Consider the following 20,684-nt stretch of genomic DNA (forward strand, 5'->3'; position numbering starts at 1 on the left):
GAAGTACCCCCTAGGTCTAACCTCCTGGTAAACTTACTTCCTCATGTCTAAGACAGTCGTCAGTGCTGTCAGCACAGGCTCTCGGGGGCAGCAAGGATGAGCAGGCTTCCCTTCCAGGAGACGCTTCTGCCTTGAGGTTGCGAGGGCAAGTAGAGGGTTCAAGTAGCACCTTGCGCTGTGGACCCTGGGTTAGGAGGAAGGTGGTTGCTTGTCCTCTGCTCCTCCAGGTTCCAGTTCTTCCTCATTGTCTCTTGTTCATTGTGTCTGGGATTCCAAGGGATGCCTGACCATCTTCCTCAAATGGAAAGTGCTGACGCTCAAATCTGAACTGTGCCTGAAAGGAAACCTTCAGTATAAAACACCTTTTGCTCACTTTGTGAATACTGCACCTGCTTTCCCTACCTTTGTTTTTCAAATGATCACCCACCTTATGTCAGATGTTCTGCCCGGCAGGGGTGGGCACCACAGGTAGCTGTAGACCCCGCCCTCGTGAGTAGGCGTGCCTGGCTCTCAGAGGGCTTTCTGTGGTTGTACTCGATACCTAAGCCGAGACACGGAAGTTAATACAGTTCAGCTTGGTGACAAGAAGAGCATGTTAGGCGCAGGCATGGGGACAATAGGTGGACTGTTGGGCAGCCTGGCCATGTGGCCTGCAAGGCTGGAGTGTGGACCTGGCCTTCCCAGGCTGGGGAGCCACATGCAGACTACTGGTTTGTCCTGTTGTTGGGCCTCTCTGCTTCGCCAGCCTACCCTCAGGCGTGGGCCTGGACTCTCCACCCTAACATGTGACTGCACCTGTGTTTTCTCGCCTGTTCATGTCTCAGCCTTTTCTGTCACCTGTATTCCCTTCCAATCCCACTGCTGTACCTGGGCCCTTCAGTTGTGGCCTCTTTCCAGTATCTTCAGCTTCTCCCTCTGTTCTTTTCGTTCTAGCACTAAATGTTTATAGACCCTCTCCTCTCTTGAAGAATGTCGCATGCTTCTGCTAGATTATGTAGGCACCAGTTGGTTTCAGAAGATCCTCTGCCACTTTTACTGTGCTTCCTCATCACCCACGGTCCTGCTTTGGGGTCTGTCTGATGGAGCTACAAACTACAGTTTGCATTGCTTAGAGTCAACATTCAGCAGTCTGTTATTGTTGACCGTGAACTGGGACCCAGCTGCTCACGTAATTCGCCTGCTCTCTCTTTAGAGTGAAAATATATGATTCATTCAGCCCACAGATATGCATTGACCTGTTGTGTGACAGGCACCAAGTTGTCAGTAGAGAGCAGAACAGACGTGGTCCTGCCTCCTGGAGCTCTGGAATTTGGTACACGCTAGCTCACGTGCATGCAGATGTTACCAGTCACAGAGAACAACCCCTGAACCATTTCAGGCTGGTTCTACAGGAGTTTGCTCTGCCTCAAAATTACACCATCAAGTGTTTTAGGTAGAGGGACTGCCAGGTATGAGAGGAGCTGCCCTCAGAAGAAATGCAATAAGGTGGGCGAGGGGGTGCAAGACCTGGAGAAGCGTGGTGGACTTCTCTCCCTAGCCCCTCCACCTTGCTCAGGATTTTTTAACATAGCATTTTAAGGCAAGAGAGATCATGACTGTTAGTTAGGTGGCTCCCCGAGGAGCCTGGCTTCATTAAGACTGTGTGCAGTAGACGCGGTCTAGACAAACGGTGGCCTCGGTCTCATGCCCAAATTACCAAGTTGCTCTTTGTATCTATAGCTTCATTCATTGATTGCTCTCTCTCTTCCCAGAGGACAGAATGGCATCTGTGCTTGCTTTTGCACAGGGGAGTGAGCCCCCTGCAGCGGGTGCTTTCACCAGCTTTCCCTCCCACCCCCCCCCCCATATTTGCCTGCTTCCTGTCAAAACGGATTGCAGTAGAAATGCTTATGACAGGTGTCTAAGTTCATATTTTAGATGTATATGTTTTGGGGGACTGAGTGGCCTTTGGAGACATCTTAAAAATGGAAACAGAGAGATCTTTAATGCTTAATAAGGAGACATTTCATTTTCTGAAACATATTCTCAAGGGTAAACAAATTTTAGAGCAAAGAATTTCCTTTTTACAGTTAACTTTAAGGGTGGTTAGTTTGTTTCTTTGGGTTCTGTTTTGAAGGTTCTTTCATAAAATTAATTCTCAATTGGTTTTAGTTTGGAGATCTTAAGTTAGCAACTTAATAAAATTTTTCTTATGGCCACCTTATTTAAAACTGTGAGTTGTGGCGTGATGAAGTAACATAACAGAGATTGCAAAAGGAAGTGGTGAAAGTTTATGGTTGAATTCACTGAAAATGTGCTAAATATAGGCTTATTGTATAGAACAATTCTAGTTTTCTGGGAAGGAGGAACCTGAAAAGAACCTCATGTTTACCGGGTGGAAGCGAGTTGTACAGCCTGGCGTGGCTTATGCAGGCACACGACCTCACTGCAGGAGCCCCGGGTTTCAGAATTTGTGTCAGATGCTGCTGTAGCCACCTCAGGAAGTGCTTGGATCCTTTCTGCACGCAATTCTGCAGCGCCAAGAACCTCCTCGTGACTAATCCAAAGATTCATTCCTTTATTTATTTATTTATTTATTTTACAATGATTATGAATAGATCTATCCTGCTGAATGAATTCATGCTAATAGATTTACAGTGTATGGTATAGTTCATTTTCAAGAGTAGTATTAAAAAAGAAATTTAAAATTCTTTCCATCTGAAGCTTCTTGCAAGATTGTTGAAAAGGAAGATGCTCTTTAACAGTGATTGTTTACCTCCTCAATAGGTATCCAAGTTAATGTTCCTTTTTAGATTTAAAAGCTGTGATTACAACAGCCAGTAAAGCCCAGAAAACTCTGGTTCAAGGAAGAAGCTGGTTTCGAGAGCACAGAAGATACCTTTAGTATCATTAGTAAATCTCTGGCATGGCACCTTTCATAGGCACCTGCTCTAGGAGTGCTTAAACTACCTTCACTCTTTTCTTCTTACCCTGAGGATTCAAATTACCTTTCAAAGACATAACTTGTCACAAAGTTGTTCTCCATGAAACCATTTTTGTCAACAGTTTCTCATATGTGCCACATAATTATCTTGTCTTCCAGGATAAAAGTATGTGTCATGTAGGAAGCAGGAGGCCTTTAAGTTCATTCTAGAATTTCAGAAGATAAGCAGTCTGGGTAACTCCCTGAGCACTGCTGAACTCACCCACTTTTTGTGAGGAGTATGTTGTATCCATAACATGCAGACATATAGATGCTTCCACATTTTTAGCAGGCTCTAAATTTCTGATTTGCTATAGCTATAGGGTCTTGCTTATATACTGTAGGCTATCATTTTGCAGTAAGTTCAATTCTTTATATAAGTGTTATTTTTTAGTCTTTTAAAATAAATTAATAGTGGAGAATTCAGGACAAATTATTTGCTGTCCAGAATTTTCATTAGGCTAGTGTGTATTTACAAGGTATCAAATCTTTTCACCTGCTTTGATTTTCCTTATTAAAAAACTAAAATTTACTGATATGACTCCACTGCTTTCTGATTGAATGACCATGGGCAAGTTTACTCAGTCTCTCTGATCCTCAGTTTCCCTAGTTGTAAAATGATACCTAATATATACCTTCACCAGGTTGCTGTGATGAGAATATATTTAAAAAAAAAAAAAAAGCCCAACTCTCAGTAGGTGCTCATAATGCCAAGTCTCTTGCCAGGAACACTTAGATCACTGAAATGCTCAAGATATTTTGGCAAATACTGACATTGTGTTTTCAGACCACCCAACAACATTCGGGAATAGCTCCAGATGACGTTGTACATGTATTTACCCCCGACCCACCTTAACTTCACTGAACCCCCACCCACCCTGCCCCCCCAAAAAAGGTGTTTTTGGTAAAAACGCTAACAGAAATAGTTAGTAGTCAGTATTTTGCTGAACCTAAGTATGGGCTATACAGTATTTCTTAGGTCTGCTGTTAGTGTTTTTTTCTTCTCTCATGCCTTAGCTAAAGCTGAAGCTTTTACCTCTGCATCCTGTGCATGTGTTGCAGTTTGGGAGGGAGCTTCCCTCCTGGTATACTGTGATTTCCCTTCATGGATAAAAAGATACCCTAGGAATTTATGTGCCTTTTAAATAATAATTTAAATTATCTGGGGTTTTTAATTTATACTATAGATGTACAGGCCCCTCCTTCTTTTTCATTACATTTCTGTAGTAATAAAATACCTTGGAAGTTTTCTTTATGAAGATTTTGCAGTTTTTGTTGTCTTTTAAAGAAAACTAATGGAACGGAAGTATTCGGGCCTTGAGAGGCTTGCTTTCCTCCTCTCCTATCTGTTCTGAGATCAAGAAAACCGTGTGTGTTTTCTGCTGGATTCTAAACACAGCCTCTGGCCGTCTTTGGTAAGAAACAGGCTCTGCAGCTCAAGATTGTAGGAAGAGGAAGGTCTGACCTGTGTTCCCTTTACAGTGGCCCTTGCTGTTTCCCTGAGTCCCACCAATTATGCAATCTTAATTTACTTCTCAAGAAAAAGGGGAAACTAGTTCAGCCCCCACCCTGGCCCGGCCCTTACATTGTGTCCATTAATCCTCATGGCAGGAGGACCCTCACCCCACAGGTAAGGAAATGGGCCAGAGAGAGGCCCTAGGAGACAGCACAGAAGGAGAGGAGAGGAGAGGAGGAGGCCACCCTCTCCAGACCCTGAGACTTGCTCTCTTACCTGACACCCTCCCCCATGAGTTGAGTGACTGCATTTCCCTTTGTAAGAGGAACCTCTGGCCCAGGCATTGGTTGTCTGAACAGGCCCAGCTCTGCTGACTGACTTGGTCAAGTTACCTCACTCTCTGTGCCTCAGTTTCCTCACCTGTGAAGTGGGAATGAAATAGTACCCACATCATAGGGCCGATCTTAGCATTTATGATCAGTATGGTTTAATATCAGCCCAAGGAAATTTCTGTTTTTCCATTGCAAAAGAATCTAGGGACGGTCCTGTTCCTGGGAAGTCCTGGCTGAAGGTCGAGAGACATGGGTGCTGTGCTGAGGGAAGCCTGGTCCCGTCTGTGCTGCCTCGTTTTCTTCCAGTCTAAGATGAGAAGTGGGAAGATGACTGCCACATAGTGTCCCAGATCATTCATAAATAAACTTGTTCCTTTGGTACACTTGTTTTCTTAATGTCTTGACCTGCTGGCAGAGATGTGGGAAAGCTTTCAGAAATGTAATGCTTAGCTGTTGGCAGGCACTGTCATGTGAAGATCCACTTATCAAACATGAGAGGACTTCAAAGCTGTAGTGATGGTCAACATGAAAACAGGATTCAGCTCTTCAGAAACCACGTGTCTGCAGCTCTCGGTGTTGTGTGTACAGCGTGCTGCCCTGTTAGCGTCATTCAGCTCTGAGGCCTCCTTGTGCCTGTCGCGGTGCAGACTGTGGCTCCAAGAGGGGAGACCAGTGGTGGGTAGCAGGTATCTCCATAACCCATCATCTCTGGAAGAGTTACCTCCAGGTGTAGCCCCTGTTGCTTGGAGCTCCTTCAAGGGCAGAGTGCGTGCAGAACTCCACGGGGGGCAGGCCTGGAGGCGATAGTCCCAGAAGGCGGTTAGGAGACGTTTCACGGGTGAAAGCAGGTTTTTTCATCTGTCCTGTATATATGTATATGTGTGTGTGTGTATACATATGTTTTATATATGTATATATATACTGTTCCCCTAAACCGTATACTTTATTTACTGTTTGTTTCCCACCAAGCAAAGACATTCTCCTGTAGAGCCACTATACTGCCATCTGAACCAGGAAACTAATGTTGACACCTTCTGACCCTCAAGATCTAATTCAGAATCCCTTGTGGCATTTAGTTGTCTCACCTCCTAGTGTCCTTGAGCCTGGAGCAGTTCCTTGGTCTTTCCTTGACTTTTGTGACCTGTGTTTTGGAGAATGCACCTCCCTTTGGGGCTGTGTGATGTTTCCTTGTGGTTAGATTCAGGTGATACATCTTCAGCAGGGGTGTCACGGGAGGGGTGCTGTGTCCTTCTCGTGGCATCTCATCAGGCGGTGCACGATTTTAACTTGTCCTCTTATATGCGATGTTCACTTTGATTCCTGGGTGAAGGTGGTGTCTGCCAGGCCTCTCTGCTGTAGTTCTTTCCTCCACTGTAGTTAACAAGTACTTCGTGGGGAGGTGCTTTGGAATTCCATGATTTCCTCTTCCTCATCCAGTGTTGGTTATTTAGTTATGTCAGTCTGTGCTCATGGTTTTATGACTCAGTAGGTGATGCTCTGTGGCTGTCATTGTTTACTTTGATGCGCAAATGTCGCTGGTTGACCAGCGGGAGCCTCCTCAGGCTTGCTCTGTGTCCTGGCCTGTCCACATTGTTCTTGGGCACTTCCTCGTTGTGGGACACAGTAAGATGTTATGGGCTCATGTGTACACGTCTTCCCACCTCAACCTTACAATCAGCCTTTTCTGCAAGGAGCCCTGGTTCCTTTAGAAGGGAAGGGTGTGGAGAGCGACAGGCTGCTGTCAGCATGCTTGCTTCTGAGGGGCTGGTGCTGTGCCCCCCTCTCCCAACCCCCGTGGACAGAGGGCAGGAGAGAATGTGAGTGCATGCCTGTGTGTGTCCACACGTGCTCATGCACACCTGTCTGTTGAAAACCACATGTTCACACCAACACCTTCAATTCCAACCCAGTGCCAAGGGTTGGCTAAAGGGTTCTCCTTTTCTGTATTTGTAACTCCCTTCCCACGCTCTGGGCCATCTCCCACCCCTACCCGTGAGACGCCTACCCTGCTCAGCTTTAGCACTCAATCATCGGAGGAAAGTAAAGGGCTTAACTGACTTCTCAAGGGGAACCACAAGCTGACTTTCTGGGCCTTCTCAGAAGAACTTATTTCTGTTCCTTTGCTGCACTGGAGTCCTCCAGCCTATCTCAGCCACCCCCATCCCCGCCAGCGAGCCCTTCACTAGCAGTTTCCTCTAACAGCATCAGGGCTCTGGCTTACCTGCTTATTTGAGGAACCCATTTGCAGCTTCGGATTTATCAAGAATTAAAATAGAGTAATTTTCAGCATATTTTAGACACACGTTTACACTTAACTTTCAGCTTTTTAAAACTCTGACTACTTTTTAGTAATTATGATTATTATTTTTCTTTTCTCAAAAAAAAGTGTACCCATAAGTAGAAAAAAGATTAGTATAGAATTGCTAGTAAGTAGAAATGTGTGAAAGGGACAGCTTACGCTGGTTTGGAACTGAACATTTAACTTGCACTTTAGGAGTTATCAGGAAGCAGTATATCATACTGAAAGACAAAGAACTAGAACTCTCCACTCTGTCATAAAATGGGAGAAAAAGTGAAGCAGGCCTTTGTGGCTATAGGCTGTCTCCTGGCAAAACTCTGAAAGCTCTTTCTGAGTCATGAGACAGCCAGCTACTGCCTGCAGACACCCGTTGCTGCGTTAGATGCAAGGGCTTTGCCACGAGGTTCAGAGTTTAGCAGTCTAAAACGATATTGGGAAAGGCTGCTGATGAAGATGTAGAGAACTCTTCAAATCTCTCTCCCCATCATATTTTTTCTGTTTGATTTATGTAAATGATCAGAACTATCTCAAATTGGCTCTGGGTTGCTGTATGCTATGTCTCCCAGCCTAGCTGGCTGGCTTTTTATTCACCTGCTGTTTCTCCGGATGCTCTCTTGTGCAGAACACTTATACGAACGCAGATAAGTTACTGGAAGCGGCAGAACAGTTGGCTCAGACTGGAGAATGTGACCCAGAAGAGATTTATCAGGCTGCCCATCAGCTCGAAGACCGGATACAAGATTTTGTTCGCCGTGTTGAGCAGCGAAAGATCTTACTGGACATGTCAGTGTCCTTTCACACCCATGTAAAGGAGGTGAGGCATTGGGAGACAAAAATATAATCCATGTCTGAAAGGGTCTGTGAACTCCATGGAAGAATTTGAATTTGGTGGAAATGTGGAAAAGTGGACCAAAGGTGGTAAGTTGTGAGCCCATCAGTACTGAGTGCGTCTGCATGGACGGGGTTGGAGCTGGACTTCTCAAGTTGGCCTTAGCCTCGCATGAGTGTATGCTTGCCTTTGCTGGGGATGTCTGTAAGGAGAGGACCTGGGAGGGTTAGGAGAGCAGGGGAGAGGTGTGGACCTGGATGCAAGCAGGGAAAACAGGAAACTGAATGAGATCCATTCAACTTTGGAAACAGATCATGTCCATTTAGCATAAATAGCTGTTCAACTTTAGAGACAGATCATGTCCATTTAGCATAAATAGAGCACCTGCATGTTGTAGTCAGAGCTATTGGGTTTCCTTTCTGTGTTAGCCCATCACATGGCTAAAGTCATGATTGCCTTCTGTTTTCATCAGACTACTCTCAGATACTAATAAAGGTGAATATTACATACTACTGAATTTAAGTATACATGGTATTGAATTTAAGTGTACTAAAGCCAACATGGTGTAAATAATACTAATGCTATTATAGGTATGCTCTTATTAATAAACTTACCTCATGGTTAGAGATAATGTTATTTGGTGTGTGAAAGATAGGTAGGTACTTACTAATTATACCTTGTGTGTGTGTGTATATATATATATATAATATGTTATCCTTGGTAGAAATCATATAAAGTTATATAAAAGAAGCTATTATGTAACTTTTGATTTAAAAGGATTTATAATAAAAAAATTAAGGTTTTCAGGGTGACTACAAGTTAAGTAAGGATGTCAACTTACTGTGTCTTCTTTCTGTCTAAGGAAAAAAATTCTCTACTTCACAAAGGATTATAATATAGCTCTTTATAAACTGAAAATGTATAAAGGGGCCCTTTTGGGTAATTTGAGATTAAGCACATAGAAGCTTTTGGTAATAGGCTAGGAAGAAGGATCTGGGAAGAGTAAGACAACTGGGAGCAATACGGGAGAGGGCGAGGTCTGCCTGCCTTGTTTAAAGACATCAGAGGTCGAGGACCAATAAATACACTTAAAGGAAAGGAACTTCACTACAGGTTCTGGGGTTCTGGGCAGTTAGTCTGGAGTTAGGTCATTTGTAATGTGAATGTTTGGACTACAGGAAAACTATGCTCCTTTCCCTCTGAAACTCTGTGAACTCCTGAAGAGGATGGAGGGAGAGTATTTAGCAAAGTGTTGAGACCCCAGGCATTCACCCTGCAGCTCACTTGGGCTGGTGGCCGGCCCACTCTGTCCTGTCAGCCATTCCTTTCTGCAGAGGGGCTGGCACCTTGTGGGCCTGAGACGGTCATCACAGTAGAAAGCCCACACATCCGGCTTCTTTCCTTGCTCTTAATAATTGCCATCACTAAATAAAACTTTGAAAATATTTACACCAAGACTGTTTTTCCAAGGAGACATGTTAAGTGGACGTTCTTCCATGTTCTTCCGAGTGCTGGGTGCCTGTATCATAGTGTGTTCCTCACTCGTCTCATGGAGCTGCAATCACTCCCTGCTCCCCCAGCCTCTCTGCAGAACTGCCACCAATTGCTCTGAAATATAACTCTGATTAGGTCACACCCCTGCTTTCAAACCGTCAGTGATTCTGCTTGTATCTGGAGAACACCTCCACATCCTCATGATGAGGCCTACTTTTCCTTACAGCCCGTCTTGTGCTGTGTCCTCCTCTTCCAGGGTCCCCCTCATCACGGCAACCCTGTGACACCTTGAGTCTGGACTGAGCTGCCTGCCTTCTGTTCCCCAGACAGAGTTAGCTGCGCTTCCGTATGCTGTCTAGAGTTCTCTCTACTTGCACCTGTAGAGCACTTGTCAGGTTGCATTGTGATGGTGTGTTACTCTGTTTGTCTTATGCATTTCACATCCCAGCTGAGAAAGGAAGCAAGAAGGTTAAAGGTGATCTGTGTACAAAAGCAGATTGTGGGGCCGGCCAGTTAGCTCATTTGCTTAGATTGTGGTGCTGATAACACCAAGGTCAAGGGTTCCAATCCCCATACTGCCCAGCCACAGCAAAACAAAACAAAAAACAGATTGTGCCTTATTCATTAAGCAGTGACATAGACAGAAGACAGACCAGGAGCACTGAGCAGCCTGGACTCGCCTGAGAGGAAGGGCACTGGGTGGGGATGTCTGGGCCATGGGTTCCTTATTTGGGCCACAGGGGGCGCCATTGCCCTGGAGTCTTCGATGCCATGGGAGAGGCAGGGATGGCAGCCAGCTGGGCAGTGGCTCACAGACTGGATTGAGGAAGGGGTGGAGGCAGCAGGCCTCCCACCTGCAGCTCACTCAAGAGCCAGGTGATGGCAGCCTGTAGGTATTTGTCTGTGCCACCTGCCTGGTGAGATTTAGCAGCTTATCAGTCTCAGGTAAGGATTTAACTCCCTTGTAGCACAGAAGACTCTTTCCATGAAGAAGCATTTATGATTTAGATCATCTTTTCAACTACGGCATAGTTTTCAAAAAAGAGACACTAAAGAAAATCTGGAGGGGAGAGTGTTTCACAAAAGCTCCAGAGACAGTTTGGGTTCGTTGGTTTTTGTAACATGAGCAGCATTTTTAAGGAAAAATTTTATAATGAAAGCATTCTAGTTAGCAGACCATGGAGTCTGTATTGTCACTAGGGTTGAAAGTTACTTAAAAGTGAAAATACCTTTTGTTTTCATTGACCTACACTATAGGATCCTCTAGCATGTATGAGTTTGTAGACTACAGAAACCTTAAATCTGTTGTAAAGGTTAAGTGGTTCATTTTCACAAACGGGGAATTTTCAGTGCATTCATTCTTTTCTTTTTCTGTGAAAAGTCAACACGGTCACAGAGAAACTGGCACGTTTACCCTCATTTACTTCCTCTTAAACGTGCGTGACTCAAGTGACATGGGACCGGGGAGGGATTTGGTGGCCAGTGGGGGAGTGCATAGCAGTACACACATGTGCCTGGGGGATTACGGCCATTCAGGGAAGCTGGCCCATAGTCTGAGAATGCTTCCTGGCTTTTCCCCTCAATGTGCTTGGACTTCATTTTTAGCCCCAGCCATTTTCTTGGTAGATTTCTATTTTCCTGATCATCCACAGATTTTCCTCATTTTCCTTTCTTTGTGCTGCACAAGTGCTCTGAAACCCCCAGGAGTGTAAACCCCCAGGTTTACATAGAAAAGAATGGTTTCTTCAGTGTTTTGAAACTTGATATTGAATGAAAACTCAGGTAAGTTTAGAACACGTTTAATTAGTTTAAAACAAAATTAAAGTGAGACAAGGGCCAACAGGAGGAAATCATGCCAGTTCAATAGGTGTTTGCATAAAATCACTAAATGTACTAACATAACCAGATGAATGAAAATTGCTAAAAGATATACATTATTTGAATCAGTTCTACTCAAGCATATCATACAATTTAAAATTACATAGAGGAAGATAGGAAAGGTAGCTTGTCTTTTTTATTTAGGCAAATTCATGAAGCTTTTTGGAAGTTACCTGTCAAAGGCTCTCCTGACACAGAAGTTAACCTTCGTCCTAGCCACGTGTTCCACAGTGGTTCTTTTTCTCACTTTATCCAGAGCATAGTTGTCGCCATCTCTTTTGGCAGTAAATTTCTGGTTCTCTGATCAGCAAGTATACAAGGGTGATCTAATATCAACTCTCTTTAAAAAGGTGACAGGTAAGGGTGATACCTGCTCAGTGTTAGCTTAGGAATGTCTTTAAGAATCCCACCTGAAAGGTTAGTTGTTGGGAGTCTTGTTGAAGATCAAGCACTTAGACTCTGTAAACTGAGACCTCTGGTCTGTATCGTACCTCACTTACTCCTGAAAAGAGAGAAATGACATATTTTCACATAGAGGACAGATATTCTGTACCTCCAGTTTGGATGCCAGCTGGTGGTTGATAGAGATTTCAGCCTCAGTGTCCCCCTCAAACCCAGGTTTAGAAGCATTCCGGGAGCCAGCTTGCTCTAAAAGAAATCATGAGATGCTTACCCCCCTTTCAGAAGGCTTGAAGACTGGTGTTTTGTCCTGGTTTTTTGTTTTTGTTTTTTTAATATTTTTGACTATTTGAAAGGAATGTTGATTGGTCCAACATAACTTTGGGTTTTGTTTGGGGAGGATTTTTATCCTCCTACTTTTTGTCCTCCACCTCTCAGTCTCGCGATTCCCCTATTACTGTTAGCATTTATTCACATCAGTTCTGATTATAATTCTCCCAGTATTTGTCCTTTGTTAACTGTCCACCTTTCTTTTCAAATGTATTTCTTCACTGTTTATTTGTTCATTCACTCCCTCTTTTCACTCATTCATTCCAAAGTGTCTCCCAAGCCAACCGTAATGTATAAGGATGTAATACCAAAGTGAATGACCAGAAAAACAACACACTTCTGCTTTTGTGTGTAGCACACATTTTAGACATCTGTTTATTTGTTTCTCCTGGTGGACTTTAAGTTGCTTGAAGGCCAGGAGCGTGTCCCACTCACTTGTTTGTTCCCACTGGTTAGCCTGCCTCCCAGGCTTGGCAGATGCTCCATGTATGTTTGTGAAATAAATGATGTCTATTTCTAGCATGTCATTCTGAGATTTAATGATGTATTTAATGATTGAATGATATTTCCATTTTCAAATATAGCAAAAGCGTACCTTTTTTCACCCATTCATACTCATTTAATTTCAATCTCAGAATTAGGTCCTGAGTAAATTGATACTTGTTTTTGAATCTTGTGGGTTATTTGAGGCAACCAGGTGGTGACATTGAGCTTTTGAGCAGTTTGTTTCTGGAATTGATTCAGGGGCCAGGCATTGGTTTTTGTTCTGAGCAACCACACAGTTTCCCAGGAAGGATCATTCTCATTTGAATCAGACTGTGATTCTTGCTGGGTTAAGTAAAGAAGCCTCTTGGTTCTGCTTCTGCAACTTGCACACTGAAGTGGCACCTGTTGTTGTTTTGAGTAATGCCTGGGAAAAGAGGAACCTTTCATTTTATCCAGAATTTAATTTTATCCAGAAAGAAAGGCGTCTCAACCACCTGGAGACTTTCTTGCAGCAGCATACCAGTCTGGCTTCGTTTTGCTGCCTAGCAGTTGAGCATGCAGACTTCTTTCTTTATGCTCAGGCCTGCGCTCAGCTTCTGAGGGGCAAGTGGGGATAGAGCCGGGAGGTTCCTTGCACGAGGTCAGGAGCAGGAGCTCTCTGAGCTGCCTCTCCTCTAGTCCTCAGGTCTCCCGAGTCTGCCCTGGAGTATGTTGAACACACAACCAGTGCTTTCTCAAGCAGCCACTGCTTAAATGGCCCAGACTTCTTTTCTCTTCTTTCCCTTGTGGAGCTGGGGTACCCATCGGGCATCTTGTGGTTAAACTCAAACAAGAAAACTAAGGTACACAGTGCTCACCCTATAGACCGGCTGCCCTCCATTGGATTCTCTGATTACCAGTGGTTCTGATGCCAACCCATTCACAGAGGCCTCCCTTCCTCCTCTGGGGCTTCCCGAGAGAAGTCCTCACTGTGCTGTGCATGGCAACTACCATCTAAAGGCCACAGAACAGAGCAGCTGCCATCTGGGTTATCCCCACCTCTCCTGAGCATTTGATTCTTCCAGATCCCTTACATCTTCTGGGCGAAGGTCTCTAAAATTTGGTTCCTGACCTCCATGCCTTTTCTCTTGGCCTTCCCATTATTATTTTTGCTGATGAACCATCCATCTATATTTTCTAAAATGACTTGCTTTTTTGTTTCCTTCATTTTGATTTCCCCCACACATATATACCTTATCAAAAAGATAATGTCGTATCTTTAAAACTGCTAGGGGTCTTCAAAACGTTTGTGGAAAGATTTGTAGTACCTTTTAATTCCGTTTTTCCATGAACTTTTTGAAGAACCCTCATGTTTCTCAGCGTTTTTTAAAACTTTTTATTTTGAAGTAATAATAGATTCACAGAAAATTGCAAAAAAAAAAGAAAGAAAGAAAGAAATGGACAAGGAGGTGCCATGCGCCTTCCCCTAGCCCTGCCCAGCAGTAACATCTCGCATAACCACTATTCCTGTCAAATCAGGAAACTGACCTTGCTATAACCTGCAGAGCTGACTCACGTTTCACCAGGTATTTATGCCCTGGTGTGTGCGTGTATTTAGTTCTATGCAGTTTTATCACATGTAGATTCATGTAACTGCCACCAATTTCGACATACAGAATCACACAGAATGTGGTACCATCAAAGAGCCTCCTCGGGCTGCCCCTTGTAGCCACATCCAACTCCTACCCCATCCTAACCCCTAGCAGCCACTAACATGGTGTTCTCCATCTCTATTGTTTTGTTATTTCAAAGGTGTTACATAAATGTAGTCATACGATATGTAATTTCTTGAGACTGGCTTTTTTTAATCAGCGTGATTCTCTTGCAATACATCCACATTCTTGCATGTATCAGTAGTTCTTTACTTCTGAGTAGCATTTCTTGATATGGATCTATTTCAGTTTGTTTACCATTCATCCATTGAAAGACATTTGAGTTATATTCAGTTTTTGGCCATTACGAAAAGAAAAGCTTTGAACAATCATGGATGGATTTTTGCGTGAACGTAAGTTTTTATTTCTCTGGGATAAATGCCCCAGAGTACAATTGCTGAGTCCCTTGGTAATAGAAACTGCCAACCTGTTTGTTTTAAAAGAAACTGCTTTCCAGAATGGGTGTACCATGTTACATGACCACCAGAAATGGATGAGTGATCTCCAGCTTTTAACATCGCAGATGTTCAGGATTGCTTTGATAAATTTATCAGTGGGAAAGATTAAGATCCAACACATGATATTTTAGGGTAGAAAGTTTAACATATGATCAAATCTCAATAATTTATGTTTAACATTAAATTCCTTAGCTGCATTCCTTAGTGCATTAAGTTCTCTAAAAACACGCTCTTAAACATTTGATTTTTAAAATTTTATTTACCCGATGTAGGTACAAACAAGCAATTAAATGGCCTTAAGCCTGTGAAAGCAAGAGGGAACCCGCAGCCTGGAACCACCTACTGCACCACCAGTTCCTGTGTGATCGAGCATTAGCTTTCAGTTGGGCACTGGTTGCTCCCTGCTGGTGGAGCGTGGTGTCTTTATGGAGACGTTGGGATCTGGTTTGGCATACTGGTTAAAAAAAAAATAGATGGTCTTCCCATAGGTGGGAATAGCCACTTATGCTTCTTACTGTAAAAGTGTAACCTTTATTAAAATAATTGAGAAAGTATATTATAGTATGACATATCCTGTTAACTGGCTGAGTGATCGGGGGAAAGTTACCCTGCAATGCCTCAGCTTCTTCAGCTATGAAATAGGAATAATAATATCTCTAAGGAGTCTGAGACAAAGGAAATTACATATGTAAAGCACTTGATAGTGCATTTCTTATAGTAGCTGCTAATAAATGTTTCTTTCTTTCCTCCCCATCCCTATCGTAACTTCCTCAAAATAGACAAAATAATTCAGATTTTAAAGTAAGAAGCAAAGAAATAAATACATAAGTATAATCTGGTCTCTACCTCATTAATCTTTGATCAACAAGAATCACTTCATCTATTTCTGGTGCCCTTCCCTAGAGTAATCACCTCACTCTGCTCATGTTCTTAGCACCAAAACTGAAAGCCTTTTGTGGGATATACACAACTCAGTTCTGTCTCTAGCTTCAGTGCCTCAGAGCAGAATAGGCTGTTAGAATCCTTACTCATGGTTCCATTCATATTAGCATAAATTATTTTGCATATGTCACTAAATACTTTTGACTCCAGCAAAAGCTTCAAAATAAATGACTTTTTTCACCAAATAAATATGTATAAAATATTTGTGTTAGCCAGTGGGAAAAGAATGATGTTATGATATTATTTAAAAGGAAAGTTCTTTGTCAGAATAATTTATATAAAACATCAATTTTTTTCCTTATCAGCATGAAACTCTCCCTTTTAAAAAAAAAAAAAAGATGACCGGTAAGGGGATCTTAACCCTTGACTTGGTGTTGTCAGCGCCATGCTCTCTCAAGTGAGCTAACCGGCCATCCCTATATAGGGATCCGAACCCGTGGCCTTGGTGTTATCAGCACCGCACTCTCCCAAGTGAGCCCTTAATTTTTTTTCCTTAGAATGGTTTAAAACTGTGGTTTAAATTCATGAATTTGCTATTTGTTAATATGGGATATTAACAATATTTTCAAGTAGAGAAAATTTTTATGCCAACAAAGAAATTAGTAGTTGTAGAAAATCATATGGATCTCTAACGTACCTGACACATAATAGTCATTTAGTAGATGATTATGAATGAATGAATTAGCAATATTTTATCCTCGTAACTCGTTGCAGTAGGGATTGAAAGTATAAGACCATGTACTGACTCCAAATTTTATACTTTCTTGTTGAAGGGTCACCTCTAAGTGGACAGTTGTACATGTCTGCTTCAGTTACTGTTTGTAGCTAGGACTTGACTGATGTGATATAAAGGTGAGGCACTTGAACACAAGGTCTGGAAATGCAGTGGCACCAGTCTTAAAATACCCAGCTGAAAATGGATGTACATGTGTAGTCTCATTTATTTGTTAAATTTCTTTTTAAAGAACATTTTAGTATTATTAATTTCTTATTTTGATACTCAGCTTCATAAACTAAATATTTCATTTTCAAAGAATCACGACAGGTCTTTGGTTCATTGAGAGAAGTAGTAAACCATCCATACGTATTTTTGACACGTATCGTTTATACTGATCGGTATTGTTCGTATTGACTAGGTAGAGAGATAATCAGCAGTGTAATAACTAGAGTTTTGCCAGGACAGCATAAAAGCTCCACATAAACTAGGCTTGTAGGGACTGATAAAGCTTTTTTGGTTTTGTATCATTTGTTTGTTTTCGCTTCCTTTTTTTAAAGCACAGAATGCAGGACCGGGAGATCACAGAAGGCTTGGGTTTTCCGCTTGGGATGGATGACAGTGTTGGATGCCGGTAGAAAGCAGACTTCAACAACCTCACTTTGCTGCTTGTTCTCAGGGAGGCCACTCTTCACACAGGCTAGAAATAGGCTAGAAAATGCTGAAGACCAAAAATGGGTGAAGGTTTTATGGGAAAAGATTTACTTCATCTGAATGAGTTCAAGACTCTGTTCCAGGACAAATTAGATCCCTGGGTATGGAGAGAAATTGATAATTAGATAACCAAATTGGTGTATCGATCTTAAAGGGACTGTGGGAAAGGGAAGAGACGCCAAAGGATGAAAATGCATCTGTGCTTTCTTATGAAGGTAGATTTCATGCATTCCTCAGGTTGAGGGTCATCCTAGGCAGAGTTCTAGAGAAGACAGTTTTTAAATCACCGGTAAAGGAACAAGCAAATGAACAAGTTACAGCACGCTAACTTTATTTCATTCTTAACTAGGTTTCTGGCTTGATAAAGGACATTTAGTGGAATTAGTGGATGGGCACCTGAACAGGTCTTTCAATATTTAATTTTAGACGATCTGTTAGTACAATTAGTAGAACTGGACTGTCAAATGGCTGTTAAAAAAAAAGAAAAGAAAAGAAATTGAGGGTGTCATCACAAGACCAGGACTCACCTTCCCATACTGATGTCCAAGTAGAGGATGCCAGGAAGAAAGCACTGCTGATGGGTAGACATTGCTCATGCCTGCCACGTGAGTGAGGAAGTGCCTTCCAGTCCAGGCCACAGTCAGATCAGACGTGCTGGCAAAGGCAGTGATGGGAGACTAGAGACTAGTCATCTCACTCAGGTGGACCTTGGGCCCAGCAGGACAGACTGGTAAAATCCCTTAGTATCACCTTCTGTAGGGGAGATGACTTTGCAGTCATGTCTTTGAACTGACCCCACCTAACCTATTCAGAACTTTCATGTTCATATGTGACATCTGGAGAGATTGCACATCTGAATTCAGGCATCCTGAAACTTTGTTGTGTTCAGAGCTGTTTACCTTAAACATGAGCAAATTGCCACAAAGCAAGGATAGACTTGGTGCCATCACAGAAATAATTGTTGCTGCATTAAAACCCTTGCAAGTGAGACTGTCAGTGCAGGGTTGGTTAGTGGATGATGTCAGCAGGGCTGTTGCAGATCCTGTCGTCATGCAGAAAGTCTGTGACTGATTGGATTGGTGTGGAAGGCATGCATATCAAAGTCTAGGTGTGGGTCTGTCAGATATGTCAGATGATAGAAGTAGAATAGAATCCCAACAGATCTCAACAGAAATAAGTCAAAATCAATCACAAAAATTTCATTCATAGGTTTTAGTGTAGGAGTCTGTCTTGAATTGAACAGCATAAGGATCACATAGGCAGTGAGCATGTGTTTAATGAAGAAATGACCTTACATATGTTAATCGGCAGAGTTCTCAGTAAGTCATGCCCCCAAGTAACTCATTCAGCTGTAATTAAGGAAAGAATGGAGTGGTGACTAGGGGAAACAGTCCTGCTCTCTGGCTGCTGTTTATATCACATAGGTATTACGTTCAGTTCTCCAGCCCACACTTTAAAAGGAGAGAGTGTTCCCAGGAGAGTGATCTGGTGTCAGAAGCGCTCCAGGTCATGCTGTGCCAGCAGAGTTCAAGGAATAAAACGTTAGCCCAGGGAAAAGGCCGGCAGGCTGCGGGAACATGTGCACTGTATTCAGAGAATTGAAGATTGATCATGGCAAAGAGGAATTACACTTTGACCAATTGCAAACTATTTCAGGGAGACACTGGCCATTCTTCAAATGACCCAGGACTGAGAAGGAGCTTTTCCCAAACTTGACATTTCCAGGTAGCAGCTGTCGCTGATGAGAGTGAGTCTTATCCTTCAGGGATGTTGGGGATTGGAGAGAAAATTGGAAATTCCTGATGTCAGATTCTGTTTCCAGTGGAATTAGACTTGATGTAACATTTGGGTAGTCAAAGTCTCAATTGTCCTCACACTGACTGTTCTCTTTGTACCAGTCATCCCTGGCAGGGCTCATTGCCCTATCACACATGCCTCACCCTGTCCTTACTCACGCGTCTCTGTGGGGCGTCACCCTCTGGTGCTGGAATGTCCCTGCCCTGCTCCTCATGTATGGCTGCTCACAACACCCTCCTGCGTTTCTTCTTGTTTCCTCATCTTACACAGAGCGGTAACAATATTATTTTATGATGCTGACTTTGAATGCCCTCTGCCCTCCAGCTCCCATAAATCCTTCGTAAATTTTCTTTCATCCTATTAAGGGATTTTTTTTTTACCCCCCCCCCAAGAGTAAAAAAGTACTCCTCAAACCCCTACTCTTCCTTAATCAGGGCAGTGGGCATGTGCACCCAAGGTGCAGTGCCCCTATTGGTGCTGTGCATGGTGGGAGCTATTCCTTTTTATCCCTGTTCCTTATGCCTGAAACGGAGTCTCATTCTGTGTGCATGGTGGTTGCCCTCTGAAATCCCACCTGCAAGTTGCCATTGAAACTACCTACTTCTGCTTCCGACTTGCAGCAGCTCCAGGCAGCTATGGTTTTGATACTAACTGTGCTGGCCTGTGGCTCGCCCATCCCCGTCGATACCCAAACGATTGTGTTTGTCAAAAACAAGAGTAGGGAAACAGATACCGATGGTGGTGGTAGCTTCTGTTTATGGAGCGCTTGTAGTAATTGAGTGTGTTCACTCTTCTATAGTCATCTCACTGCGTCCTCATACTGGCCTTGTGGGTTAGGGAAGACGTATACAGTAAAAATGATCTGTTTCATACATGAGAAAACCAAAGGTAGAGAGCTCCGAGGAGTAACCAAGGTCACACATGTGGACAGGGACCCCCAGCTGGTGTGCTGTGCTGGCATGTCGTGCCTTCCTGACATCCCCCACTTGCAGGTAGATAGACTCCAATTATAGCCCACGTTCAAACTGTGCATCTGCTCCTAACCCACCGGGGATCACAGAAGCGTTGTAGCTACAGCAGTTCCCATATCTCAGGGCTCTGATCCTGCCATCCACTTAATCAGCTTGAAGCTCGGTCCTTTCCCAAGCTCTCCCACCCCAACAAGTCCCTCTAGGGGCCCTCTGTGGCATGGTTGCCCTCTGCAGTTAGTGAGAAAGAGCCTCCTCCTCTTAAGGCTCATGTTTTCAGGGAGTTTCTCCCAGCAGAGCTGTGGGGCCTGCCAAGGCCTGTGGGGAAGGGGCTTAGGTGGAGGGTGTACCTGGATCAGACCCAGCCTGATGCTGGTCCAGGACCAGGACCCTCCCACAACTTTTATCACAGGGAGTTGTTCTACAGAATCCCGTGTCTTTCCCTAGCCCAGAGTTATCTGTGGATCCTGGTCCATGAGTCAGGTCTGTACACACCAGCAGCTCACTTGTGGGCTGGATTCAAGTTTTCTTCCACAAGCCACCCAGACCTGTAAATCCCCTGGATATCTCTCTCAGTGCTACTAGAGACTGTTGGCAACAGCTCAGATGGCCTCTAGGGGACAGCATTGACTCAGCCTATGGCTGCCTGACCTGCCTGTGGTTCTCAAAAGTAGAATTTAGGTTGCTGGGAACTTCCATAGAATGTATCTCCTCTCTTGCTGTTGGGTAAAGATTTATCTTTTTATTATAAATTAGCAGCATACACAAAAGTGAAATTTTTGTTACCCTTAGGAATTTTGTGATAGGAATTTTACATGCATCCCAGAAACTTTTTCTCATTTGTTTATTCAATAATATTTTAGGCATCCATTTGCAGCAATATTTTAGTTCCATTTTTTAAAAAATTTTTATTTTGATGGCTGGCCAGGACAGG

The 20,684-nt window shown here is 43.3% G+C and overlaps 1 protein-coding gene across 1 annotated transcript in view; it reads left to right on the forward strand.

Moving 5' to 3' along the window:
- Positions 1-20,684, forward strand: part of TRIO (trio Rho guanine nucleotide exchange factor) — a 335,145-nt gene that overhangs the window by 173,599 nt on the left and 140,862 nt on the right. Inside the window, exon 11 of the mRNA XM_063086904.1 lies at positions 7,672-7,863. Coding sequence (XP_062942974.1) covers positions 7,672-7,863 — 192 coding nt within the window. The remainder of the gene's footprint in view (positions 1-7,671; positions 7,864-20,684) is intronic.

This window comes from Cynocephalus volans, chromosome 2, assembly GCF_027409185.1.
Source record: "Cynocephalus volans isolate mCynVol1 chromosome 2, mCynVol1.pri, whole genome shotgun sequence".
Lineage (NCBI taxonomy): Eukaryota > Metazoa > Chordata > Mammalia > Dermoptera > Cynocephalidae > Cynocephalus > Cynocephalus volans.